Source organism: Pantherophis guttatus, chromosome 15 (assembly GCF_059756535.1).
Source record: "Pantherophis guttatus breed Tessera chromosome 15, ASM5975653v1, whole genome shotgun sequence".
NCBI lineage: Eukaryota > Metazoa > Chordata > Lepidosauria > Squamata > Colubridae > Pantherophis > Pantherophis guttatus.
In genome coordinates, this window is record NC_142077.1 from 6,696,214 (window position 1) to 6,724,063 (window position 27,850).

General features: G+C 45.5%; 2 protein-coding genes across 3 annotated transcripts; both read right to left on the reverse strand.

Annotated features, from left to right (window-relative positions):
- Positions 1-1,773: 1,773 nt before the first annotated feature.
- On the reverse strand, positions 1,774-13,402 carry LOC117660355 (solute carrier family 2, facilitated glucose transporter member 5-like). Its single transcript, XM_060682417.2, has 12 exons — positions 13,265-13,402; positions 12,381-12,479; positions 11,600-11,760; positions 10,802-10,926; positions 10,540-10,692; positions 10,314-10,439; positions 9,206-9,393; positions 8,737-8,847; positions 4,535-4,636; positions 3,535-3,610; positions 3,329-3,456; positions 1,774-2,298 (listed from the first exon to the last, which is right to left on the reverse strand). Exons 1-12 carry the CDS (start codon positions 13,307-13,309, stop codon positions 2,149-2,151), a joined length of 1,464 nt encoding a protein of 487 aa, XP_060538400.2. The 5' UTR covers positions 13,310-13,402; the 3' UTR covers positions 1,774-2,148.
- Positions 13,403-16,813: 3,411 nt separating this feature from the next.
- Positions 16,814-27,738, reverse strand: LOC117670882 (solute carrier family 2, facilitated glucose transporter member 5-like). 2 transcript variants are annotated; one of them, XM_034426404.3, is made up of 13 exons: positions 27,645-27,738; positions 27,116-27,185; positions 26,249-26,341; positions 24,572-24,714; positions 23,513-23,637; positions 22,205-22,357; positions 21,159-21,284; positions 20,817-21,010; positions 20,105-20,215; positions 19,085-19,186; positions 18,799-18,874; positions 18,066-18,193; positions 16,814-17,439 (listed from the first exon to the last, which is right to left on the reverse strand). In XM_034426404.3, exons 1-13 carry the CDS (start codon positions 27,662-27,664, stop codon positions 17,302-17,304), a joined length of 1,479 nt encoding a protein of 492 aa, XP_034282295.3. In that variant the 5' UTR covers positions 27,665-27,738; the 3' UTR covers positions 16,814-17,301. The 2 variants fall into 2 exon arrangements, with proteins under 2 accessions (XP_034282295.3, XP_060538398.2); XM_060682415.2 differs by having other exon boundaries at positions 26,249-26,333; positions 27,645-27,719.
- Between the last annotated feature and the right edge of the window lie 112 nt (positions 27,739-27,850).

Here is a 27,850-nt window from a genome sequence, read left to right on the forward strand (position 1 = left end):
GGGGAAAACCAGGCCCACTTAAAAACAGTGCTAGTCGCTTAAGAGCTGCAGTGATTTACTTAGCAACGGTGGCGAAGAGGGTCGTAAAACGGAGCAAAGTTCACTTAACAAATGTCTCGCTTAGCCAGACGCATTTTTCGGCCCCCATTGAAGGTCGTAAATCCAGGACTCTGTGTCTTCATTTCTAGGCAAGAGTTTTAAAAATAAAAAATATATCTTGGAAAGCTTTTCCCCCTACGGAGAAAACCGGAGTTAACTATATATAATAGTCGTATCGCCAGGTAAACCAAGGATGGCTAACCTTTTTGCCGTCATGTGCCAAAAGCAGGAGGAGCGGGGGCCGGTCACGTACATGCGTGCCCACATCCATAATTCAATGTGCCCTCTCCCTGCTTTTGGCACGCGATGGCACGGCGGGTCCGTAAGACCTGTTTTTCGCCCTCCCCAGGCTCGAGAGGCTTTTTAGGTATCTGGGGAGGGCATAAACAGCCTTCCCCACCCCCCGGAGGCTGGAAACAGCCAGTTTCCAGACTTCCGGTGGGCCCGAAAATCAGCTGGCCAGCCCGTGAATATGCGCTGGAGCTAAGCTAGGGTAACGCTCCCGTGCCCACAGATATGGCCCCGCGTGCCACAGGTGGCACGCGTGCCATAGGTTCTCCGTCACGGCTCTAGGCCAGTTGCCAAGTAGCTAAAGTAACTTGTGAAATGCCAAATGCGGATTCTGACAAGTAGCCTTTCTTGTAACTTAAAATGCGTATTCTCAGCAACCCAATATAAGAGATAATAATGCTAACAGAGCTCTGAGTTATATGCCAGAAAAATGCATTTCTTTCCCAGGGGTCAGCAACCTGCGGCTCTGGAGCCGCAATGTGGCTCTTTCACCCCTCTGCTGCGGCTCCCTGTCACTCAAAATATCACTCACAGCTGCCAATGTGTGACACTTGCCGGCACGTGATTTATTGAGCTTTTCAACCCCACGGTAGACCAACCATGGATAAATCCAAGAAAAGAAAAGTTTCAGAAGAAAACAGAACGTTTAATTCAACTACATATGCTAGTTTTGTGGCCGCGCAAGAAATAGTCAGGCACGGGAAGAGTTTTGTGGCTCCCGGTGTTTTCTTTTTTGTGGGAAACATGTCCAAATGGCTCTTTGAGTGTTTAAGGTTGCAGACACCTCTGTCTTTCCCCTTTTAAGGTCTGTTGTTCGCAGAAGCGTTGAGAAAATCATGAGGTTTGCATGATATGAAATAATGTTTCTAACACTAGGACGGTCAGTGCAAGCTGTGTAAGTCTATAAGAAGTTTGGAAAAGTTTTTTCTTTTTGGCGCGCACCTGCTTTTCTCTCTGCCTGCTGTTAAGGTGGGAGACTAAAACGTTTTGCTTTCTAGCTAGAAATAAAAGCTGATTATCAGTAGCCTCGTGTCCAGCGTTTCATTGGAATTATCAGATTCTGAGCTGCATTCAAAAACCCTACATTTTCCAAGCCCCCCCACCCAATTCTGCCTTCTGATTCCAAAGTCTAAATCCAAAACTTCACTCCTTTTTCCGTTCCTGCTTGATTTTTCCAACATCTCATTTCCCCCCCCCCCTCCGAATAAATAAAAGACCACGGGAGAATCACAAAAGGACATACAAAGTGCAAGGTTATTTACTAAAATTTATTATTATTATTATTACTATTTTTTAAAAAATTAATATTTTAAAAGCAAACAAACCCCGGAGGAAGTTTGGATCAACTCAACCCCAAACAGAAAACAGTAGTTAAAACAAGAAGAAGGAAAGTTCCAGAAAAATTTTGCAAAAATGCCCGGAATGTGTTTTGATGTCTCCAGGATCCTGTTGAGAGATCTGGCGTGGTCCTTCTAAGGGTCAAATGAACAAGGTCTTTCCAAATTGTCCCCTGTGAAAGGTCAACAGAGAAGATCTGATCCTCCCAAGCCATCAAGGATCATCCCAATTGAAGGAACTAACTTGATCCTCCTGGTGAGGATCCACCTCCATAACTTGACGTCTGGAGTGGGGGTGGGCTGGAAGAGGAGATGGGGGCATCGTCTGCCCCCAAACTAAGAGGAGATCTCATAAGCTCATCTTCCCTTGACGGAAAGGCAGTCCAGAAGGTCCACAGAGAAGGTCCACCAGGTCCACCATTTATGACCGTTGGGTCAGATGGCGAGACAGGATTCTCCTGATCTCTAGGAAACTTCTATCCTTGGTCTCGGGGATCATCTTGGCTATGTATAAAATGGTGAGGATGTTGAATGGCCAGAAGAAGAGGAAGCTGTACGGTTCCAGTTCGGCCTAGGAAGAGAAAGGAAGTCATGGTACGGATCCATCTTTATAGAGTTGTATCTTCTGCCCCCACCGAAAGAGAAGAAGTCCTGCCTTTCCTCCTCCTCCACCCAACAGTTGCTGGAGAGTTTGAACCAGGACTCAGGAGCTTTAACCCCGGAATGATCCAGGAGACCATCCCATCTTCTAGAGAAGGTTCGTGGTGGGACTGAAGAGAGGTCCACTCGTTCAACATCTGGGCCAGGAGCCCTTGTTTTCATTTTCTATCCCAACCTATGCTCCGTTGAAGACAAGGTCTTGGGAGTTGCATGGAAAGGGTGGGGCTAGCCGAAAGAGTAGGTGGGTCTAGAGTGAGAATGGGTGGGGCTATAGGCAAGTAGGCGGAGCTGGGATTCGTGATGGGTGGAGAGGCATCAAGAGCTGGGTGAGGTGGTGGTGGTAGCCAGAATGGGCGGGGTTATGTTAAAGTGGGTGGAGAAGGGATTGGGAATGGGTGGAGCCCAATCAATGAGTGGGTGGGGTTAAGAATGAGCGTGGGTGGGGCCAAGTCAAAGTGGGTGGGGCTACGAATGAGGATGAGTGGAGCTAAGTCAAACAGGAGGGCTGGCACCCAGAATTGGTGGGGCTTACAATTATGGGTGGGGCTAGGACGGAGGATGGGTGGGGCTAGGTCAAACAGGAGGGCTGGCACCCAGAATAGGTGGGGCTAAGTCAAAGTGGGTGGGGCTAAGACCCAAGGATGTGTGGGGCTAGGACTGAGGATGGGTGGGGCTAGTTCAAACAGGAGGGCTGGTACCCAGAATGGGTGGGGCTAGGTCAAAGTGGGTGGGGCTATGACCCAAGGATGGGTGGGGCTAGGACGGAGGATGGGTGGGGCTAAGTCAAACAGGAGGGATAGGTTAGGGTTAGGCGTCAAATAGTGGGCGGGGTCAGAACCGAATGTGGGCGTGGCTACATGAAACCAGAGAAAGACCCAGAGACGGAGAGGCTCGTTGAAAGCAAGCCAAGAAGAAGATTTTTGTTTAAAAAAAGCACTCACTTCCATGTGGAGATACGTTGCAACAATGAGGAATTTGCATATCCAGTGGATGCTTCCGGCGATCACGAAAGCCGTGGACCGGCACGTCTGGAGGAAATACTCGGCTACCAGCACATTGGGAACCGGATCTGGGGGCAAAGGCAGCACGTTTCAACGACTGATCTTTTTGCCACACCCCTGCAAGGGTTCGGTGCCGAGATACTTACTGGGACCGGTAGCTTGTCCGATAAGGAAGATGGTGTGGAATGAGACACTCAGATACGCCATGGTGGGGATGTTTTTCTGCCGGAGGGGGGGGGGGGGGGAAAAAACCTCACAAAATCAGGACGCGGCTCTCTTTAAAAACTTTCCCTTCTCTAGATCGCTATTTATCGCAGCTGTCCTGGGAGCCGCTAGGCCCGTGATGGCGAACGTATGGCACCCATAACGGTGGGCACATGAGCTCAGCTCCAGTGTACATACATGTGCCAGCCAGCTGATTTTCGGGCCTTCTGGGCCCCCTGGAAGTCCACAAACAGGCCGTTTCTGGCCTCCAGAGGGCCTCCAGGAGGGGGGAAGGCTGTTTTCGCCCTCCCCAGGCTCCTAGAAAGGCTCTGGAGCCTGAGGAGAGTGAAAAATGGGCCTACTGGGCTCACCATGCCATCGCATGCCAAAAGCAGGGGAAGCGCAGGGAAGGATCGCGCATAAATGCGCGGGAGCAGGGCACATAGAATAGATGACAAAAAGGTTCGCCATCACTGCGCTAGGGATTTATTTCTGCGGCCAACGCATTTCAATAAACGAAAGATATTCAGGCATATTTCCCCGGGGAGCATAACCGACAAAACGAGTTGGTTTAGTGACCGTTCAGAGTTACGACGACCCTGAAAAAGAGTGACTTTACGGCCGTTTCTCACACTTGTGACCGTTGCCGCCGCCACCCCCTGGCCGCGCGATCCAAATTCAGACCGTTGGCCATTGGCTCGTATTTATGACGGTGGCAGAGTCCACAGAGTGTTACTACCCTGATGAATGCAACAGTTCATTTAACAACCGCCGGCAAGAACACTGGTGAAAACGGGGTCCAAACTCCCTTAACGAAACGTTTCGCTTAGCGACGTAAATTTCGGGCATCAAACCCAGAGGGGGGGGGAAATGTCTCGGCTTTCCAAAAATCTCAAAAATAAAATAAAAATAAAAATAAGGCTTTTTAAGAGAATGACCCACCTGAAGTTGTAAAGTCATGGTCAAGAAAATGCTGGCAATTGCGCAGATTCCGAAGCCGGTGAGCAGGAGTATCCTTCGTCCCGAGGTTTCGACGATGCAGATCTAGAGAAATAAATAAATAAATAAATAAATGAATGAATAAATAAATAAATAAATTGCCTGCCTAGGTAGTCCTCGAGTTACGACCAATCGGACTTATGACAGCCTCAGAAAGTTTGCTTCTCAGCCCATCAACCACTCCCAGTTGTCAAAAAAAAAAAAAAAAGTTTGTGCACTCCATCTCGAAGTCTTAATTTTGCGTGCTTTGGGGACCACAATTTGTGATATTTTTGGGGTGGGGGGCAGTTTCTGACGAAAAGAACCCCCTTCCCATTGGGGAGAATGGAGTCAGAATCAGGGGTGGGTTCTAATTTTTTTTTTTACTACCGGTTCTGTGGGCGTGGCTTATTTTGTGGGTGTGGCTTGGGAGGGTAATGTGACTGGGTGGGCGTGGCCAACTTTTTTTTTTTTTTTTTTACTTTTTACTTTTAAAAGCATTATTTCTACAACCTTAAGAGGTTGCAGGAAAACATGCTTTTTAGAAGCTTCTGACGATCAGGCAAATAAATCTGCTGGGATCGCCAGAGGCTTTTAAAGGGATTTTTTTTCCTCTACAACCTCCTCGGCTGGAGAGGTTGCAGGAAAAAAATGTTTTCAGAAGCCTCTGAAGATCCCAGCTGAGCCGCGCGATCATCAGAGGCTTTTTTAAAAAAAACTTTTAAAAGCATTTTTTTCAGCCGAAGAGGTTGTAGAAAAAATGCTTTTAAAAGTTTTTTTTTAAAAAAGCCTCTGATGAGGTGGGCGGGGTAAGCGAGCAGTGGCGGGTTCGGGGACCGGTTCGGGGGCGTGGCCAGCCAATGTTATTTCCGGTTCTCCGAACTACTAAAAATTTTTACTACCGGGAGCAACCCACCACTGACCATTGTGTGGTTTGCTCAACAACCCCCCCCCGCCCACACACACACAAAAAGAGAAGTCCGGTCACGTGTGCGCCTTTGACTTACGACCGTCGTAACTTACAGCCAAAATTCCCAGTCCCGATTTTGGCCGTACGGTTGCACGAAACAGATGCAGATATAAAAGGGGATGGGAATTTTAAAAAGAAAAAATATAAATGACGAACATTTGCAGATGACCTGGTATTTATCTTAGAAGAACCGTGAGAAACTGGTCCCAAACGAATAAGGGAAACAGAAGGAGACGGAGAAGCGGCAGGGTTGAAAATAAACAAAGAAGAACCTAAAATACTAGTTTTCTGTTTTTCTGTAAAGGTTTTCAGTTAAAGAACTTTACAGAAAAACAGAAAAATGAGCTGGTTAAAGAAAACCAATCTCCGGGTCGCCAAGAAAGTGTAATATCTAGGAATTGATTTAACGGCAAGATTGTGCAACAATGAAAGAAGATAATCGTATAAAATTAATGCAACAAATGAAGCAGGATTTGGAGAAATGGAAGAATCTGCAATTATCGATGGTAGGAAGAATAGCTACTATAAAAATGAATATATTGGGTTAGACTGGTGTTGTTATTGGATGCTATTAAAAGTGTCATCACAGGATGTATTATTATTGTTATTATTATTTATTGGTTAATCTTTAGTGAGATTCACAGCCTTTGAGGCTGGTTAATAGCTCAGCAGCTCGAGTCCTAACCAAGGACCTAGGAACTGTTAAGGTATCGTCGGAGGATGTAAGCTGTTCCGAGTAAGGTGGTTTTTTTGTAGAGTCAAAATGTTCAAGTCCGGCAAATTTAGAATTTCTAAACAGCGGGGTAGCCCTTTGGGTATTGCTCCGAGGGCTCCAATTACAATCGGGACAACACACGATTTCTTTTTCCACAGTCGCTCAACTTCAATTTGTAAGTCCCGGTACTTTGTGATTTTTTCTTGCTGCTTATCTTCAATCCGTGCATCACCAGGTATTGCAATGTCAATGAACCATACTTTTTTCTTTTCAACTATTGTTATGTCAGGTGTGTTGTGGACCAAGTGCCTGTCAGTCTGAATCCTAAAGTCCCACAAGATCTTGAGTTTCTCATTCTCTAAAACTTTCTCAACCTGATGTTCCCAGTGGGTTTTGCTGTACTCAAATCCAAACTTCTGGCACAATTTCCAGTGAATGATTTTAGCAACACGGTCATGGCGTTGTAGGTAGTCAGTTTGTGAAATTTTGCTGCACCCACTGATCAGGTGGTCGACTGTCTCATCTTTCTCATTACAAAGGCGGCATTTGCTGTTGGTGGTAACATGTTGAATTTTTGCCTTCATACAGTTTGTGGCTAGGGCTTGTTCTTGAGCTGCCAAAATAAAGCTTTCTGTTTCTTTTTTCAGTACTCCTGATCTTAACCAGTTCCAAGTTAGTTTCTGGTCAGCTTTGCCGTCAATACTTTTCAAGTATTGGCCATGCAGAGCTTTGTGTTTCCAATTTTCAGCTCGCTGCTCAATTACTTCTTTCTTATATTCTGCTTTTGTTTTAGTTGTCTTTAAAAGGCCTCCTTTATTTACTTCCTTAATCATTGGTTCTTCAATTTTCTGGATGTAATCATTCAAGTTGCATTTTTCTTCTTCCACAGTCTGCTTTACTTGTAGGAGTCCTCGACCACCCTCTGCTCTTGGTAAATATAATCGGTCAACATCACTTTTAGGGTGCAAGGCATGATTCATTGTCATAAGCTTCCTTGTTTTTCTGTCCAAATTGTCTAACTCCATCTGGGTCCAGTCAATTATTCCTGCAGAGTATCTAATCACAGGTATAGCCCAGGTATTTATGGCTTTTATGATGTTTCCTCCACTCAATTTGGACATTAATATCTTACGAATTCGTCGAATGTACTTGGCTGAAGTTAATTCCTTGACTTTATTATGCATTAAGTCAGAGGCTTCTAAAATCCCCAAGTACTTGTAGCCTTCTTCTGATTTTACTGCCTTTATCATTTCTTCATTCTCTAGTTCTATTCCATCCTCTTCTATGATCTTGCCTGCTTTGGTTGCTATTGTTGCACATTTGTCAATTCCAAACTGCATACCAATGTCTTGGCTGAATTCTTTTGTGTTTTCAATTAATAAATTCAGTTCAGCTTTTGTTTTACCAAACAGCTTCAAATCATCCATGTACATCAAGTGCGAGATTTTCAGTCCTTTCTTTGCAAGTTCGTATCCACAGTTCATCTTCTTCAAAATGATTGTCAGTGGTAGCATTGAGAGTATAAAAAGTAGGGGTGAAAGGGAATCGCAATTATCGATGGTAGGAAGAATAGCTACTATAAAAATGAATATATTGGGTTAGACTGGTGTTGTTATTGGATGCTATTAAAAGTGTCATCACAGGATGTATTATTATTATTATTATTATTATTATTATTATTATTATTATTATTATTATTATTATTATTATTATTATTATTATTATGTGTACACAGCAAACGAGATGACCATGCTGGATTTCGTATCCCAAATCACTAGTCGAACACTTCCCAAACGTTTAGGACTGAGTGATGTATCGGCAGATTATGCGAGCAGATCCCAGTAAGGTTAAATAATAATAATAATAATAATAATAATAATAATAATAATAATAATAATAAATATAATAATAATAATAAATATAATAATAGCAATACCCAAAGGGCTACCCCGCTGTTTAGAAATTCTAAATTTGCCGGACTTGAACATTTTGACTCTACAAAAAACCACCTTACTCGGAACAGCTTACATCCTCCGACGATACCTTAACAGTTCCTGGGTCCTTGGTTAGGACTCGAGCTGCTGAGCTATTAACCAGCCTCAAAGGCTGTGAATCTCACTAAAGATTAACCAATAATAATAATAATAATAATAAATTATTTAATCATAATAATTTAATAATAATAATAATAATAATAATAATAATAATAATAATAATGACGACGATGATGCAACTTTCTTGCAAAATTCTCACAGGAACGAAAGATGCTATCCGTGACTGTTAAGAGAAGCCACTTATCATTTTCATCTCTTTCTCCTTAATCTGATTATTCCTCACCCTAGATTGAAAAACGGGGAAGAGAGTCCATGATTGAGTTAGCCCCGTCTCCTCTTCTAGCCGCCGGAGGAAAATTCTTAAAATCTGGACCCGTTAAGAGCTTCGGTGACAAGGTCGTCCCCCCCGTTCGCCCCAGACTCTTACCACTAGTGTTGTGATGACCATCAGGAAGACAGACAAAGCTATGCTGATGTACCACACAATCGTATCGCTGACCCCCGAGGACAAGTAAATCCGCTTTGCGTAATAGTGGGCCTAGAAGGACAACAAAGCCCATATTTCTTCCCGCTTCTTAACTGACACGCAAGACAAAGAACCAGGCTTCTGGTCTCCTGAGCTTGGACCATGTGAGGTGAAGGATCCCAGGTAGAGCGGTCTTCGGATCGATTTTTCTCAACCTTGGCCAATTGAAGAGGTATGGCCTTCAACTCCCAGATTTCCCCCGTGGCTGGCTGGGGAATTCTGGGGAGTTGAGGACCACACCTGTTCAACTTTTGCCAAGGTTGACAAAAATGGACCGGAAGACTTGCTCTGCCACCTCAGATGGTCCTGAGAAACAGGAGATCCATGCTCCAGATAAACAGAGGGGAAGTTCTCCAGAAGGTTTCCATACCGCGTTGATCCCAGAGAGCTGCTGGCCCACCATCAGGACCACGATAGACACCACGTGCCACCGAAGGCCGGGATAATACAGGATTTTCATCACGTCCATATCTTTTTCGGCCTTGTCCGCCAGTCCCTCTTGTCGGAGTTCTTCCATCTCCTGCTCCACGTCGTCCGAACACCTCAGCCTCTTCAAAGCTACAGGAGGAGGAGGAAGGCAGGGGTGGGCTTCAAAAATTTTAGCAAGGGGTTCTCTGCCCGGTTGCTGGGTGGGTGTGGCCATGGTGGGTGTGGCTAGTCGGTCTCCTGCACCATGAGGGGGCATTGTTTTTGCCCTCCCTGGGCTTTGGATGCTTTCCTCGAGCCTCCGGGAAGGCAAAAGTGGCCTCCCCAGGCTCTGGAGGCCCTCTGGAGGCTGGAAACGGGCCTGTTTCTGGCTTTTCTGAACTTCTGGTAGGCCCGTTTTTCACCGTCTCTGAGCATCCGCATGTGCCCTGCACTTACCTGCATCCAAAACGGGCCACATGGGGACTCCTGGGAGGGAAGGGGAGGGGAGGGGTGGGCGGGGCCAGCCAGGAGTGGGATTTGAGGGTTCTCCGAACTGCACAGAATCTTAGCTAGAGGTTCTCCTGAGCCCCTGTGAACCCCCAGCAGCCCACCCCTACTCTGGAGGGTCCCTTCTACCCACCCCATCTCTATCTGTTCATGTGGCCAACATGATTCAACACCAAAGGCGCCCGGAACTGTGTTACCTTCCCACCAAAGGTGGTCCCTATTTTTCTACTTCTGCTTTCGAACTGCTAGGTTGGCAGAAGCTGGGACAAGTCACCGGAGCTCACCCCGTTATGCAGCTCCCAGGGATTCGAACCGCTGAACTGCCGACCTTTCGATCGACAAGCTCAGGCGCCTTAGCCACTGAGCCACCGCGTCCCCTTTTTAAATTTAAGACGTGGACAATCTCTAATCTGAAGCCACCTCCTTCAGCCGTCTGGGATGTGGAAACCGGACAGCCCCTGACCGCTTGTAAACAGAGGCCAGCGGCTTGGGAAATCAAACCTGGCTTGAGAAGAACTCGACACACTCACTAATCAATAATCAATCGGTCAGTCAATCGTTACCCTGCCTGGCTTCTTCTTCCTCCTTCCTCTGAATCAGGAGAAATCGAGGACTTTCGGGGAAAAGCGGGAGGAGAAGTAATTGGAGCACTGCGGGGATGCCAGTGAGGCTTAACAAGATGGGCCAACCTGAAGAAGACATACACCTGCTCAGAATCACTGACCGCGCATCCCCCCCCACCCCGACCAGAATCGTCCCAATTTAAGATATGTTCTCGTCCTCCCTTACCTTCTTCGGTCCCAAGGACATCGCGGAAGCCTATGGCTTCGGCCAACAAACTACCGAAGGTGATGAAAAGGTCAGCCACCGTGCAGAGCGCCCCCCGCAGATTTTGGGGGGCGATCTCGGCCAGGTACATGGGGACCACGCTGAAGGCAATCCCTGTTTCGGGGAGGCAAGAGAAGGAACCCCTCACCGTTTGACGTGGCCGTTGGCTTGGCGGTGGGGCCCTCCGGCCCCCGCCCCCCGCTACAGCTGGGCTGTCACTCACCGGCACAGATTCCCACAAAGAAGCGTGAACAAATCAGAAGTTCGTGGGAACGCCTTGGTTTGGTGGCAATGACCAGGGCAGCCGCGATAATGGCCAAAAAGTTATTGACCAGGAGGGTTTTTTTCCTGGAAAACAAAAGGGACAAGAGAAGAGAAGGGAAGGGAAGAAAAGAGGGAGGGAGGGAGCAAGGAGGGAGGGAGGAATAAATGGAGAGCAGTAGAGAGGGAGGGAAGGATAAAATGGAGGGGGGAAGGAAAGAAGGAAGATAGGAAGATAGGAAGGAAGGAAGGAAGGAAGAGACTAGGTAGGTAGGTAGGTAGGAAGGAAGGAAGGAAGGAAGGAAGGAAGGAGAGACAAGGCAGATAGGTAGGTAGATAGGAAGGAAGGAAGGAAGGAAGGAAGGAAGGAAGGAAGGAAGGAAGGAGAGACAAGGCAGATAGGTAGGTAGATAGGAAGAAAGGAAGGAAGGAAGGAAGGAAGGAGAGACAAGGTAGGTAGGTAGGTAGGTAGGTAGGTAGGAAGGAAGGAAGGAAGGAAGGAAGGAAGGAAGGAAGGAAGGAAGGAAGGAAGGAGAGACAAGGTAGATAGGAAGGAAGGAAGAAAGGAAGGAAGGAAGGAAGAAAGGAAGGAAGGAGAGATAAGGTAAGTAGGTAGGTAGGAAGGAAGGAAAGAAGGAAAGAAAGAAGGAAGGAAGGAAGGAAGGAAGGAAGGAGAGAGATGGAGGAAGGAAGGAAGATAGCTAGATAGGAAGGAAGGATAAAAGGGAGGAAGAAGAGACATGAGGGAGGGAGGGAGTACCTGCCAATGCTGTCCACCAGAGGTCCAGCTATGAGAGCTCCCAAAAACCCCCCAAATGGGAAAAAGGCGACGGTGAGACCCCACTGGAACCTCAGCAAGCCTTCATCAATGCTGATCATGTTCCTGAACCGATACGTCTCATTGAAAAAGTTTTGGATGTACTAAGAGGAGAAGCAGAGCGACACCAGTTGAGGGGGGGGGCTTCCTTATATTATATTATATTATATTATATTATATTATATTATATTATATTATATTATATTATATTATATTATATTATATTATATTATATTATATTATAATATAATATAATATAATATATATATATTATATTATATATTATCATATATTATATTGTACTATATTCTATTATCATATATTCTATTCTATTCTATTCTATTCTATTCTATTCTATTCTATTCAACTCTACTCTACTCAATTCTATTCAACTCAACTCAACTCTACTCTACTCTACTCTACTCTATTCTATTCAACTCTACTCTACTCTACTCTACCCTACCCTACCCTACCCTACCCTACCCTACCCTACCCTATTCTATTCTATTCTATTCTATTCTATTCTATTCTATTCTATTCTATTCTATTCTATTCTATTCAACTCTACTCTACCCTACCCTACCCTACCCTACCCTACCCTACCCTACCCTACCCTACCCTACCCTACCCTACCCTACTCTACTCTATTCTATTCTATTCTATTCTATTCTATTCTATTCTATTCTATTCTATTTCCTCTCTGGGACAAGAGGTGGGGTCTTACCTTGGCTGGGTAGAAGATGACAAAGGCGTTGTAACCGTACTGGACTGAGGAGCCAAAGGCAGATATTAGGGTCACCAGGACGAGGGGCCGGGTGACCATCTGGGGAGGGAAGGAAGGAAGGGCACAGGGGGGGATGGAGGTCAGCTTTTGAGACTTGTGGCCTTCCATCCCAGGTGAGGCCTGCTGGTCTCCTTTTCTAGGTTGGACGCTACTCACCATTCTCCGAGGACCAGAAGGAAAAGATCGACGATAAAACGTAGGAGGGGGAGGAGGAGGAGGAGGAGGAGGAGGAGGAGGAGGAGGAGGAAGGCAGGAAGAGGAGGAGGAGGAGGAGGAAGGAGAAACGGTCCAAGAGGAGGACCAGGAGGAAGACCAGGTTGAGGAGGAGGAGGAGGAGGAGGAGGACATGGAGAGGAAAACGGAGGAGGAGGAGGAGATGGAGAAGGAGAAATGGAGGAGGAGGAGAAGAAGGCAGCAATGGAAGATGGCGGAGGAGGAGCCGGAAGAGAAAATGGAGGACGAGAAGGAGAAGCTGGAGAAGGAGAGAGACGCATCAATGAAAGAGAAGTGAACAAAAAAACAACAAAAATTATAGAAAAGACCTTGAGGGAGGGATCCAGGAAACGTGGGAAAGGGAAGGCGGGGCAGGGTCAACCACACTTGGTGCCATCTTCCAAAGTCTGGAGAAGACCCAACAGAAAAACCCAGAGCAGCTCCACTCTTGATTTACAAAGATTCTTCATCGCTGCGGTCCTCAGCCGCGAAACCCCTCGCCTTGGGTTTACGGGACCCCCATTTAACCACCCCCTTTTCTTTCGGTACCCCAGAAGCCCCCTGGGGGAGACCACCCCCCTTTCCCCCCCAAAAAAACCCTCCAGGCTTACCCGTCCCGAAACAGCAATAGGGACATCTGTCACTGGTGGATCCATCTCTCTCTAAAATCAAAACTACAGATCCAAAAAAAATAAAAATTAAGGGTGGGGAGACCCCCCCCCAAAAAAAAATTGGTTAAACTTTCAAACTCCTCTCTGTGAACTCCCTCTCCAAATTGCAGTCCCCAAATCGGGTGATTTTTTGGGGGGATGGGGATGGGACTGCAATTTCCAGCATCCCCAATCAGCCACTACAAAGTCCAGGAGTGTCCAGTAATTTCCAGTAACGGACATTCCAAGTGCCAGATTAATACGGAAGGCTGTTTGCCCCCCTAAAGGGGTCCCGGATTTGGATCCCAACTGCCGCGTTCGTCGCCCACATCCCACCCCACCTGATGCTCAGGTGGGACCAGGTGGCACCAGCCCCCATGTCTTCCCCAGATGCTTCTGGCCACGATTTTTTTTTTTAAAAATGTACTAGGTTGATGGCCTTAAATTGTAAATTGTAAATTTTATGGATTTGGGGTTTTTTAAATTGGGAAGCTAATGAGTTAATTATCTTAACTTTTGTATTTGTATGTTTTTTTTTAATTTTGGCTGTTCACCGCCCTGAGTCCCCTCTGGGAGAAGGGCAGTATACAAAATAAATAAATAAATAAATAAATAAATAAATAAATAAATAAATAAATAAATAAATAAATAAATAAATAAATAAATAAATAAATAAATAAATAAAATAAAATAAAATAAAATAAAATAAAATAAAAAAATAAGTAAATAAGTAAATAAGTAAATAAGTAAATAAATAAATAAATAAATAAATAAATAAATAAATAAAATAAGCTTGGGTTTTGTTTGTTTGTTTACCTGGCTCTCCCCTCTGCCTCAAAACCAGGACAGAGGAAGGGGGCTACACTGAGAAAGAAACCAGGATCACCCGATTTAGCTGCGGGGATGTGATGGAAACCGAGTTTAAAGATCGTTAAACTTGGATTTCAATGGGCCCTGCAAAGCTACCTAGGAAGGCGGCGGAGACCTATAAAACGCTGCCATCTCGTGGCCATTTTCGGGGTTGCAGCCACCCCCCCATCCAAGGATTTCACTTATTATTCACGTTATTTTCCTCGCTATTCACGTTACTATTGATATTAATATTTCAACAAGAAGCCCCCGTGCTGAACAACAGGGTCAGACGCGGGAAACCAACATTAAACCACGTCAAACTGAGTTAAAACGGGCTGTTCAAAATTAAAGATTGCAACGATAGGAAACACTGCCATCCCGTGGCCATGGATGGAGTTGCAGCCACCAAAGGATTTATTCTTTTTCTCAAGGGGTTCGCTTATTATTCATGTTATTTCCTCAGTATCCAATAATATTATTGATATTAATATTTCAACACTTATTATTCACTTATTTCACTTATTATTCACGTTATTTCCTCGGTATCCAATATTATTAATATTAATGTTTCCTCAGTATCCAATAATATTATTGATATGAATATTTCAACACTTATTATTCACTTATTTCACTTATTATTCACGTTATTTCCTCAGTATCCAATAATATTATTGATATTAATATTTCCTCAGTATCCAATAATATTATTGATATGAATATTTCAACACTTATTATTCACTTGTTTCACTTATTATTCACGTTATTTCCTCAGTATCCAATATTATTGATATTAATATTTTAAATAGGCTGTACACCGCCCTGAGTCCTTCAGGAGAAGGACGGTATAGAAATAAAATTATACTTATACTTATACTTATTTCACTTATTATTCACGTTATTTCCTCAGTATCCAATAATATTATTGATATTAATATTTCCTCAGTATCCAATAATATTATTGATATTAATATTTCAACACTTATTATTCACTTATTTCACTTATTATTCACTTATTTCCTCAGTATCCAATATTATTGATATTAATATTTCCTCAGTATCCAATAATATTATTGATATTAATATTTCCTCAGTATCCAATATTATTGATATTAATATTTCAACACTTATTATTCACTTATTTCACTTATTATTCACGTTATTTCCTCAGTATCCAATATTATTGATATTTATATTTTAACACTTATTATTCACTTATTTCCTCAGTATCCAATATTATTGATATTAATATTTCCTCAGTATCCAATAATATTATTGATATTAATATTTCCTCAGTATCCAATAATATTATTGATGTTAATATTTCAACAAGAAGCCCCTGTGCTGAACAACACAAACAGACATGGGAAACCAAAATTAAACCACATCAAACTGAGTTAAAACGAGCTGTTCAAAATTAAAGATTGCAATGATAGAAAACCCTGCCATCCCGTGGCCATCGGTGGAGTTACAGCCATCAAAGTATTTATTCTTCTTTTCTGTCATCTGATTATTATTCACGTTATTTTCACAAAAATTAATGTTATTATTAATACTGATATTGCGAACTAAAATATCTTACAATGGGCTGTTTAAAATAACATAGCAGACAGTAGTGACATAAAATACTGCCATCTCGTGGCCATCTGCGGAGTTGCAGCCATCAAAGGATTTATCCTTTTTCTCACGGACCCAATTATTATTCACATTATTTTGATCATTATGAACGTTATTAGTAATATCCATATCTCAATAAAGTGATCCCATGCTGGCGAAGAAGTATGAATGTATAATACACTGTCCCCGTGTGGCCTTTTTGAAGGCATACAATTATTAATTAAAATACATTTCAACAACTTGTATGCTGTGCTTAATGTTAATATTACAATAAATATTAACATTAATAACTTTAACCTTACAGTAACTTTGAATGGTCACTAAATGAACTGTTGTAAGTCGAGGACTACCTGTAGATGATCAGTGGCTTTCCTCAGGAGTGGACTTCAAAAATTTTAGCAAGGGGTTCTCTGCCCGGTTGCCAGGTGGGCGTGGCTATGGTGGGCGTGGCCTAGTCGGGTTAGGGTAGTGGTGTTTTTCCCCTCCCCGGGCTCTAGAGGCTTTCCTTGAGCCTCCGGGATGGCGAAAACAGCCTCCCCAGGCTCCAGAGGCCCTCTGGAGGTCGGAAATGAGCCCGTTTCCGGCCTTCCTAAACTTCCAGTAGGCCCGTTTTTCCCCCTCCCTGAGCCTCCGCACAATGCCCTGCGCTTACCTGCATCCAAAATGGGCCACGTGGGGACTCCTGGGAGGGGAGGGGCAGAGTGGGCGGGGCCAGCCATGAGTGGGATTTGGGAGTTCTCCAAACTGCCCAGAATCTTAGCTAGAGGTTCTCCCGAACCCCTACGAACCTCCAGCAGCTCAACCCTGGCTTTCCTCCTAGCTGGTCACAATGATAAGTTCCTCGTTTGTTTGTTTGTTCCTTGCATGCTGTTCTATTTAGGTCCTCCATATTACTCCTGACTTACGTGTGTTGTTTTGAGAACTTTTTTTTTTTTAAGTGTTTCCTTGCCCAGCAATATTCTCCACAACTTTTGTGACTCTCGCTTCTAAAAAATTAATTAAAAAAAAATAAAAAAAGCCGAAAGGAAGGGCAACGCAACAGAATATGGTCCCAGTATCTTTATTGCTAGCAGTCCTGAGGCTTCCAAAGTGAGCCTTGTAAAGAAAGTGAAATTAAGGGACAAATTTGCACAAATAAATCGTGGCTCTTCTCCCGGCCACGCCCCTCCCTGGGAGCCATTTTGTGAAAGTGCCCAAGGCACATCGAGCAGTGTCCCGATGCGCAGGACTGATCGTCCACAGAGATCTATTTGAGTTCGGGCGGGTAATCGCAGAAAAATCTGCAGAAGGAAGAAGCGTACAATATATAGTGCCAAATTCTTGGTTTGCGTATGCTGGTGGAACGGAAGAGCTGAGATCCAGGGGGAAAAAAAGAGATCTACAAGTAATTTCTCCACACACACACACCCCTCAAAAAAATAAACTAACAGCGGACGACACACACGGAAAAGCCGCAACAAAGCATCCCGCGGGCCGCTGTTTGTCAACCAGCCATCGTTTCTTTTCAATCGATTCCGCTGCGTTCTTTGGTTTCAAACTTCTCCTCTTTTGGCAAATTGGATCTCCACAAACGTTTTGCCCCTAGTTTCGGGGAGCATCTTGAAAAGATAGATAAAGGTGGCCACGCAGAAGGGCCAGTAGAGTAGCAGAGAGTAAGGGCCCAGGAGTAACTAGGAAGGGAGCAAAATGACACAAGAGATTTTTTTTTAACTCGACAAGATTTCAAAACTCGCTTCCCGCTCAATGGTGGGTTTCACATGATGTTACTACCGGTTCGCCCCGCGCACACAAGCTCGCTTCGTGCCTGGTTCGTGCGCCTGCCTGCCGTGCATGCGCCTAGCTTCAAAACCATGCCTAAATAGGATGGCATAGAGCCAGGGCGGCTACCCACAATTTCCACTACCGGTTCGAGCGAATCGGCTGAATACCACCTCTATTCCCATTGTCCGGGCTGAAATTCATCTCCTGCTCGCATCAATATTGTTTTTTTAACTCGGCTCAATAGCAAATCCACCCGTTGAACGAATCTGCTCGGGTTGATCCCATCCGAGGGTGTCCCTCACTTCTTTTTTTTTCCCCTCTACAATTCCCAGCTCATAACCTCCCTCTGGGGTAAACCTGGTTTGTATCTAAGCCCTCAAATCGGTGCCGTCCGCCCGCAACCCAGAATCGCGGACTCTGAAAGCCCCACGGGAGATTTCGGACAGCGGAAGTTCCCAAAGGCCATCCGAGGATCTTGTAAAGGTGTAACCACCCCACCCCCACTCCACCCACTCTGGTTCGTATGAGGACTCACCTCCAGCTGGATCAGGATCATCCCAGAGACGAACCGAACAAACCACAGGGCAGAGTATCCTATGGTAAAAGCCGAGGCGCGGGTCGACTGCAGGAAAAGCTCTCCCAGAATGACCAAACGGATCGGACCTGGGGAAGGAAGGAAGGAAAAGGAAGGACTTGACCAGGACGGGATAAAGTCTCCTACCTTCAGCCTTCAAGGGGTTAGACTAAAAGACCTCCCAGGTCCCTTCCATCTTGAAATCGCTTCCCCATTGCAGACCGGGCCTTGTCCATTGGCTGGTTTTGCATGTCACTGCGTTTCGGTATTTACCAGATGAGCTCATATTTTTGGACATTCAGACTTTCTGTAGCTTGCCAAGTATCTTATCTCTGATCCACTACGCATGTCCACATTCCTTTCTTTCTACTTCACACTTTCTTTGTTCTCCTGCCAGGAGAGGTCCGGCCCCAGAGAGGTGGCCGGCTGGAACGTTGCCAAAATGTAACTAATTTAGATTAGTAAGATGTTTTATTTTCTTTATAACAAATAAATGAGTTTTTCTTAGAAAAAATATCTTCGGGGTTTATTTTCTTAATGTATACTTGCAAGGAAAAGTCTCGATCCACGTCTCTAAATCAAGGTGCGATTACCCAAAAGCAGAATGGGATTAATTAGTACCCTGACATTGCAGACCTCACGGCTGCCTGGGATTTCTAGCAAAGGTTCGGCATGGTGAAGTCTGTTCGCCTACCTGGTCCTAGCATATGTCCCATTAAAAAGATAATAATGAAAACCAGGCTTAGGAAAGACAATTCGTAGCTTTCTTCCTGTGGAAAGAAAGCGAGAAGGGGAGCGAGGTAGTTTTGGAAAGGAGACCTCTTCTTCCTCTGCCAGCACCCAGCTTTCTCGAAGCTTCAGGTCGGCTCCCACCCACCGTGCCCTCCCAGCAAGGGTAAGATTGGGGTGGGTGGGGGTGGGCGGGAGGGGGCTCGGGAAGAAGCGCAAAGCGGGGAGTTCCCTGCAGGAAGCAGTCAAACCTGGAATTCCAGCGTGAAGGTTAGAAGGATGCAGGTCATGCTACAGATCATAAAACCCATGATTAGAGGAACGCGGCGGCCCCACATTTCAACCAAGTTGATCTAGGGGGGAAACAAAATCAAGGGGACAGAGGTCTGGTGGGATCTCAAGGGCAAGGCAATGGGGATCAGAGCAGGGGTGGGTTTCCATTTTTTTTTTACTACCAGTTCTGTGGGTGTGGCTTGGTGGGCGTGGCATGGCTTGGTGGGCGTGGCTTGGTGGGCATGGCAGGGGAAGGATACTGTAAATTCTCCCTTCCCTCCCCACTCCAGGGGGAAGGATACTGCAAAATCTCCATTCCCAACCCACTCCAGGGGAAGGATACTGCAAAATCTCCCTTCCCTCCCCACTCCAGGGGAAGGATACTGCAAAATCACCATTCCCATCCCACTCCAAGGGAAGGATACTGCAAAATCTCCATTCCTAACCCACTCCAGGAGAAAGATATTGCAAAATTCCCATTCCCTCCCCACTCCAGGGAGAAGGATACTGCAAAATCCCCATTTCCTCCTGATCAGGTGGGACTTGGGAGGCAGAGAATAAATGGGGACGAGGCCGGTCAGAATTATATATATATTGCACTTTTGCCTTTCACCTCCAATCCAGGAGCCCTCAAGCAGTCGCATTCACGAGAAACCATTTTATACCAAATTTATATTTCGCTGATAAAGTGTCCCTTTATTTCTTGGATTTTGTCCAGAATGGTACAAAAGGATCCCTCGGCATGGCGGGAGCGTGGGGGTGGGACTAGGAGACCTCCAAGGTCCCTTCCAATTTTGTTTTTCTGTTACGGTTGTCTGTGCCAAACAGAGCCACTCCTCCGAATAAACCCTTATCTCCTGTTCTTTAGACTCGTTCCGGAGAACCAAAATGTTTGGATTTATTTTATTTTATTTTTAATGCCGGGGTGGGTGGGAAATGACACACATTTTGCCTTGAGTTTTTGCCGTAAAATCAGCTGGAAAAAGCGAACAGCTTACTGTGACGACAACGGTAATGATGATGATGAAATGGATGCTTGTAGAAATGACGTCAGCGATAGGCCTGGATATGCCCGTGATCCTGTAGACTTTCTCGATGTAAAAGAACATCTGTGTCCAGATGAAAAAGAGAAGTTGTGATGAAGATGACACTGGGAAACAAAAAAATTTTTGGCGGGGGCAGGGAAAAGAGAAAGAAAGAGATTTGGGGTTTCTATCCGCTGCCCTTAAACGAGAAAGGAACTCGACAAAGTGAGGAGATGACATCATTTCCGCGTGAAACAAACCCTGGGATCCGTATCGTAGTTGGTTTGGGGGTCCCACCCACCCCCAGTAAGGATTTGGGATGTTTTTTCCCACTACCCCAGGGGTCTGCAACCTTAAAGACTCAAAGAGCCATTTGGACCCGTTTCCCACAGAAAAGAAAACACCGGGAGCCACAAAACCCTTCCCGTGCCTGACTATTTCTTGAGTCGCCACAAAACTAGCATATGTAGTCGAATTAAAAGTTCTGTTTTTTTCCGAAATTTTTCTTTTCCTGGATTTATCCATGGTTGGCCTACTGGGGGTTGAAAAGCTCAATAAATCGCGTGCTGGCAAGTGTCGCACATTGGCGGTTGTGAGTGATATTTTGAGGGATAGGGAGCCTCAGCAGAGGGGTGAAAGAGCCACATGCGGCTCCAGAGCCGCAGGTTGCTGACCCCTGCCCTACCCCATTGATGCCAGAAAGCTGACTTCCGGCCATCAACACGATGATGGTGACTATAGGCCAGCGGAATTTCTGAATACGTAAAAATTTCCTCAGATTCATCTTTTTCTCGTTGGCCATGACTTCGTAAAAATCTTCTTCCTGGAGTTCCCGGATCTCATTACCCACGTCCTCGTGAGTCCTCAAGCTTCTTAAAACTGGTGGGAAAGAGGGAAGACCATGAAGAAGGGCGCAGAGAGAAAGAGCAAATTTGCATCGTATAAAAACGGGGAAAGGGTATCAGCTCTTTGCGATCCAGCCGGGAGTTCACATTTGCGATCCAGCCAGGATCCAGAGTCTCTTTACCTTCTCTTGCTTTGGTTTCGTTTTTCTTCTGGATTAAAATGAAGCGAGGACTTTCCGGACAGAACAGGAGGAGCAAAATGCAAACGGTAGCAACCATACCTACTACAATAGCCATTAACGGGAAACCTGTGAAGGAAGGGGGAGAGAATTTTGGATGGGCAAGTTCAAGCGCTGGGAAATCAGGAAATTAGGGAGCGTGGATAGCTCAACAGACAGAGCTCTGCAATTTAACACCAGCTGTCTGCAATTAAAGTAAGATCGAATCTCGCCAGGCTCAAGGTTGACTCAGCCTTCCATCCTTTCTAAGGTAGGTAAATTGAGGACCCAGTTTGTGGGGGCCATAAGCTGACTTTGTATAAATATACAAAAGGATGAAGGCTATTGCTTCACGCATTGTAAGCCGCCCTGAGTCTCCGGAGAAGGGCGGCATATAAATCAAATTAAAAATTAAAAAAAAAATAAAATTCAGGCGGGTTTATTGCACGCTTAAGCTCTCTACAAGAATCTGACCAACTAACAGTCAAGGGAAATGTGCAGGCAATAAGAGAGCTATTCAAGGTGGGCTGGATCAGTGGCGGTAATCAGCCGGTTTTATCAAACCGGTAGTGGCAGCTGCGAGAGGCTCCGTGCAACTGCCCGGATGTCATCACGTCCTGTTTTTGATACTCTGCCCATGCGTGGAAGGCCCTGTGCATGCATGGAGATGCCACACACTTACATTTGTGAACCAGTAGTGAAGGTAAGTGAATGCCACTCCTGAGCTGGATTTAGATCTTTTGTGGGCGTGCAGGGACTCGTGTCTTATGACACATTTGATCCCTCCCTCGGGCTCAGCCTGGTCATCGTCTACATTCTGCTGTTTTTGAGAATCTATGCCTGATGTTCTTGGTTGGTTTTTTTTTTTTCTTCCTCTTTCTGCCCCTCTGCCTTTCCTTTTATGACATGCTGCTTAGGCAGAAGGGTGCTCGTAAGCCAGGATTTGCAGGCTGCTGCAAGGGAGTTATTCACAAAATTTGTCGCAATGACGATTCCGTCCACACACGTACCTTCTCTGTTCCCCAAAATCTTCGGAAGTCCTAGCATATGGCATAACAATGCGCCAAGGCTGAAGAAGAGGGCCGAGGTTGTAGTCATCGACCCTCTTATGGGGGTGGGAGAAACCTCTAAGAGGTACAGCGGAACACAGCAGGAGAAGATCCCTAATTCGAACAAGGAAATTGAACAGTGATGAGTAGTCTTGTTGTGGCCTGTCGGCCGCTGGGCCCTCCTACAGCTGAATCCAAGGAGTAGGAGGAGTAGGAGTGGGAGTCAGGGTCAGCACCTGAGAGCTTCGAGGGGGAAGAGGGAATGGAACTGGCAGAGAGACAGACAGAGGCGGAGCCTGGGCCGTCTGTCAGCCCTCAGAGGGAGAGTCAACAGCCCCCAGGTCTGAAGGTGGCTGATGAGGAAGAGGAGGAACAGCTGGGTCCTGTGCCTGATGCACGGATGCACAGAAGGCAGAGGAGAGGAGAGCAGTGGAAATCAATGGGCCGGTCTTTGGAACAGAAGAGCTACCGCTGTTAGCAAAGCCCCACCCTAACTCTCGGGATAAAAGGCAGGGGGCGGAGATGAATAGATGTGGCAGACAACTATTCATCTCCCGGCCGGACAGACTTGTTAACCTGCGGTGAGAGAGAACCTTTTTTGCCGGGGCTGCTGCCGCGTCTCATAAAGGAATCATTGATTTAACTACAGAGAGATTGTTGTGTTCGGGGAGCTGGGTCAGAACAGGTCTGCTTGATCTACTATTACAGTGATGGCTAACCTTTTTGCCGTCGCATGCCAAAAGCAGGGGTCACACGGGGGTCGTGCACCCATAATTCAATGTGCCCTGCCCCCCCATGCATGCATGTGCGACCCCCTCCCCTGTACTCCCCCTACTTTTGGCACGTGATGGCCCGGTAGGCCTGTTTTTCACCCTCCCCAGGCTTCAGAGGCTTTTTTGGAGTCTGGGGAGGGTTAAAAACAGCCTTCCCTATCCTTCTCGAAGGCCCTCCGGAGGCTGGAAACAGCCCATTTTCCGACTTCCGCGAGGCCCAGAACGCCCCAAAATCAGCTGGCCGGCGCACCCATGCACGCTGGAGCTGAGCTAGGGCAACGTTCCCATGTTCACGGATATGGCTTTACGTGCCACCTGTGGCACGCGTGCCGTAGGTTCACCGTCACGGTACTATTTGCTACGCTGCTGAAGAGCCGGATCTCGAAGAAAAGCAGCCGGTCTCTTCAGCACCCACAAATGGTCAAATCAACAAACCAATCCCGGAGACCGATTCCCAGAGGAAGGTCGTCCCCAAACGTCTCGGAGGTCAACTCACCTGAAGACATCCCAATGATAAAATTGGCGAACAGGGTGAAATTGAAAAGATGGACGCTATTGGAAAGGCAGAGAAAAACTGAGGCGAAGAAGGCCAAGGTGTTATTAAACAGCAGGAGACATTTTCTGCAAAAGGAAAAAAGGGAGGGGGGAGGAAGAGGCAGGTGCGAAAAGGTATTGGCAACCTCATTTAATGGACAAATACAGGTAGCCTTCGACGTTCGTTTACTGACCGTTCGAAGTTACAATGGCACTGAAAAAAAAAATGACATGTTTTTCACATTCGGGGCCCTTGCGGCCTCCTCCCGGTCACGTGATCAAAATTCAGACGCTCGGCTCATATTTACGACGGTTGCAAATACGACAGGAGTCACGTGATCCCCTTTTGTGACCTTCCAACGAGCAAAGTCAGTGGGGAAGCCGGATTCACTTAACGATGGGGGTGACCGATTTTAACAACGGCAGTGATTCACTTAAGAACTGTAGCAAGAGAGGTCGTAAAATGGGACAAAACTCAATTATTTCATTTAACAAAGTCAATGGAGGGGGGGAAAAATCAGATTCACTTCACCGCCATTGTGGCACGAAAGATTGTAAAATGGAACAAAATTCACTTAACAACCGTCTCGCTTAGCCACAGAAATTTGGGGCTAAATTGTGGGCATAAACTGAGGACTACCCGTACAGTATAGGGTGACGCCTGGAAAAGAGACCACCAGGAGATCCCTGGGTAACATTTGCTTCGCTCTATGGCAGGGATGAAATCTACTTACCTCCCCTACCGGTTCGGAAGTGCGCGCGCTGACCCTCCGCACATGCGCAAAACCTTCTGCGCATGAGCAGAGGGTAAAAAAACAGGTTAAAACCAGGAAGTAACGATGACTGGGTGGGTGGGTGGAGCCTCGAGCTGCCATCGCTACTGGTTCTCTGAACCACTGGCTGTCATTGCTACCAGTTCGGACGAACCGGGCCGAACAGGGAGCATTTCAACCCTGCTCTATGGTATGGAGAAATTGTACACGACCCCTCCTTCCCCGAATCGTTTTGCCACTTCCGTTACCTGCCGTATCTGTCCACCAGGTTTGCGAACAGCACAATGCCAGTCACCCCTCCTATCGGGAAGAATATGACCACGGGCGATAAGATGAACCAGAAATTTTTCAAGCTCTTCGCTTCCTCCGTTGTCAAGTTGGAGACAAGGAGCTTAGGGGAGAAAAATGGAAAAAAAATGAGCAAACTGAGGAAGCAAAGAAGAGATTTCCCATTTTTGGATCAGCCAGAAATTAAATTTAAGACGTGGGCAGAGGTGGTATTTAGCTGGTTCGGACAAATTTGGGTGAACTGGTACCGGAAATCACGGGTGAGCCCGCCTCGGCTCTATGTTGTCCTATTTAGGCACGTTTTTGAGGCTGGGCACAGGCAGTGTTGTGGCCCGTCAGCGGCCTGTGCAGCTGATCAACTCTTGCTCCTTTCTTGTCAGTTTTCCTGCAAATTGCTTCTGGGCATTCTGCCAACCACAGTAAGATTACGGTTATCTGAAATACTGTGTTTCCGAATTGAGTTATTATTCTTTGGATTCTTGTCAGCTGTTAATGAAGTTAAATTAACAGCCCTTGTTCAGAAAAGACTGATTTAAACTGTACTGTATGCGTGGAGGTGGCACGTGTCAGTGAAGCGAGAGTGGGCGTACACGTACTCATATTTTCAGTGCTGGCCAAACCGGTAGGTAAATTATCTCTGGACATGGGGGTGAATATCAATAAGGAGTCACATTCTCCTTCGCAAAACAACCAGCTGAAAAGATCCGGCAATGCCCGGGAATAGAAGAATGAATGAAAAAAAGGAAGAGAGGACAAACTTGATTGTTTTCCTCAGAAAAAGAAAAGAAAAGAATACAACCAGTTTCGTTTCCTAGCTGGAAACCGATCTTGGACTTTATGCTCGAGGCAAAAAAAATAAATAAAAAATGAAAACTTTTGAGTGGTAAATAGAAATGACAGACTAGAGCACTACAAAAGCAAAGTACGTTAAGTTGATACGACATGCTGTAAAATTACCATTAATGTTATGTAATGTTCAATATGTTACGTTTTGACATGTTTTGTTTTTATATGTGTGTGACTGTTTTTTTGTGTTGTTTTTTAAAGACAAACTGTTTAATAATTTTTTTTTTTTTTAAAGAAAACTTTGGGTTTTGCTGATTAAACTAGTTTTATTCACTTTAGAACCGAATGGGATAGGACAGGATAGGACAGGACAGGACAGAACAGAACAGAACAGAACAGAACAGAACAGAACAGAACAGAATAAAAAACTTTATTGCCACTTTAAATGTACACTGATCAGCATACATTAAAATGAAATTTCATTGCGTTCACCTCTCAAAAGATAACCATTATGCATATACTCACATACACACACATTTTTTTGACAATGTACTTAAGTTGGGGCCATAAAATATTGAGGCTGTGGTTCTATTTTGTATTTGATGGTACCCCCCACGGCCGGCCCTCTTATTCCTCCTTTTTTCTTTTCCTACCTTCCTATCACTTAGATTTTTTTTTTTCCTTTGTATGTTATACGCTTGATGAAAAATGGCAAAACCTCAGCTGGCGTGCCACGCTACCTGGGCTCACCCAAAACATTCGAACAGGGTTAAGAGGGGGACCTCAGGTCGGGGGTTTATAATCGGGGCTCCCCATGCCAGACAAACCCTGGTTCACTTGGCGAGACTTACCGAAGCTGGGTGATGCACCAGCAAGACAGAGTAGCCATACTGAAAATGTCCGAGATACGAAACCAATATCGAAATAATCAACGTCCTGCTCAGCTTCAACAGAAGGAAAAGAAACAATGGTTACTGCAATGGTGTAAGCCACGTTTCTTCTTTTTAAAAAGGTAACGTGGTTTCTATATCAGGTCTGGCTTGTGGGCTTCACGGACGCGCCGAGGTTGCTGCCGTAAAAAATATATTCTGGACAGGGGTGAAATTCACTTACCTTCCCTACCGGTTTGCAAATGCCTTTTGCGCATGCGCAGAGGCTGAAAATCATTGCAAAAATGGGACATCATGATATCTGCACCGGTGGGCGGGGCTTCGCGCAGTTGGCCCTACCGTATCGCGCGATTCGGTAGGAACCGGTTGAATTTCACCCCTGATTCTGGAGTAACGGAAAATCTCCTTTAGAAATACTTTTTAATTATGTCCTTTTGGGGTGAGTCCTGTTCTCCGCCCTGCCTTGTGCTGAAGGCTAAAATAATACCGTGTTTCCCCGAAAATAAGACCCTGTCTTATATTTTTTTGAACCCTGAAATAAGTGCTTGGCCTCATTTTCAGGGGAGGTCTTATTATTTTAGGGTGCGTGGAACAAGACGGGGCACCTCTTGCCGTCTTACCTGATTTCCACCTCTGTCTCCCTAACCTTAACCAGACGAAATGGTGCTTAAATGTTTTCGGGGAGGGCTTATTTTGGGGGGGGGTGTTATTTTTGGGGAGGGCTCATTTTAGTGCATGCTAAAAGGGGAGGTCTTATTTTCAGGGAAACAGTAACTGATAAAGAGAACAATCATCTTGGTCTCATTTTATCCGATACGCCAAACTCACATAATTTCGAATTGATGGTTTTGAGTCCTTTTTCACAACTGTCCTTCTGGAGAAAGGAACCCTGATTGAGCTAAAAAAAGAGGAAACAAGCAAAAAATAATAATCTGTCCCCTTGTTTGTTCTTCCACCATATTTGCGAGCGTCTATGTGCCCCCGAAACCAGCCAGGGAGCTTCAGCAACCTGTGCTCCCTGGGTGGCTCCTGTTCACAGGTAGACTGCTGCAGATCAGGGAGGCTCCATAGAACCCATTGCCACCGATGGGCAACGTTTCTCCAAAAAGGAAATTAGAGGGAAGGGGACAGACATAAATAAAACCTTTTCCCCGTCTTTTTTTTTCCCGAATGTCGGCTTGGGAGCTTTGTGTTTAATTCCTAATTTATTTATTTTTATATAAATTCCCCAAATTGAGTGGCACCGTCTCAGTCTTACACTGCTCGTCTGTCAGCCCCTTTAGAGAATGCCAGTCTCCAGATTTGGCATTTAAGGCTGGGGGGGGGAAAAAAGAAGAAAATATAAATACAAACTCACCGAGGTTTTTTGCGTGTCATGGCGTGAAAAGGGACAAGCCGGATCTGCTCAGCTGAAATTTTGTTTCGAATGAACGCTGGAACAGCGGATGGAGCCAATCAGGGAAAGGAGGTGGGAACATTCCGGGAGAAGCGGTTGGCAGTTAGGGGCTGATTTGCATACATTTCCATATGGAATGTAAAGTCAGCTGACGTCCAGCAGCCCTA

Bases quoted from the DNA above. Each gene is read 5' to 3' on its own strand.
- LOC117660355 (XM_060682417.2), bottom strand. From the start codon at position 13,309: ATGGATCCACCAGTGACAGATGTCCCTATTGCTGTTTCGGGACGG. The intron at 11,761-12,380 runs GTAAGACCCCAC...TTCTCCTCTTAG, and splicing joins TCATCTTCTACCCAGCCAAG to TACATCCAAAACTTTTTCAA. The intron at 10,440-10,539 runs GTAAGGGAGGAC...TGTCTTCTTCAG, and splicing joins TGTCCTTGGGACCGAAGAAG to GTTGGCCCATCTTGTTAAGC.
- LOC117670882 (XM_034426404.3), bottom strand. From the start codon at position 27,664: ATGACACGCAAAAAACCTCG. The intron at 23,638-24,571 runs GTAACGGAAGTG...TTCCTTTTGCAG, and splicing joins CTGGTGGACAGATACGGCAG to AAAATGTCTCCTGCTGTTTA. The intron at 22,358-23,512 runs GTGAGTTGACCT...TGTTCGAATTAG, and splicing joins TATCATTGGGATGTCTTCAG to GGATCTTCTCCTGCTGTGTT.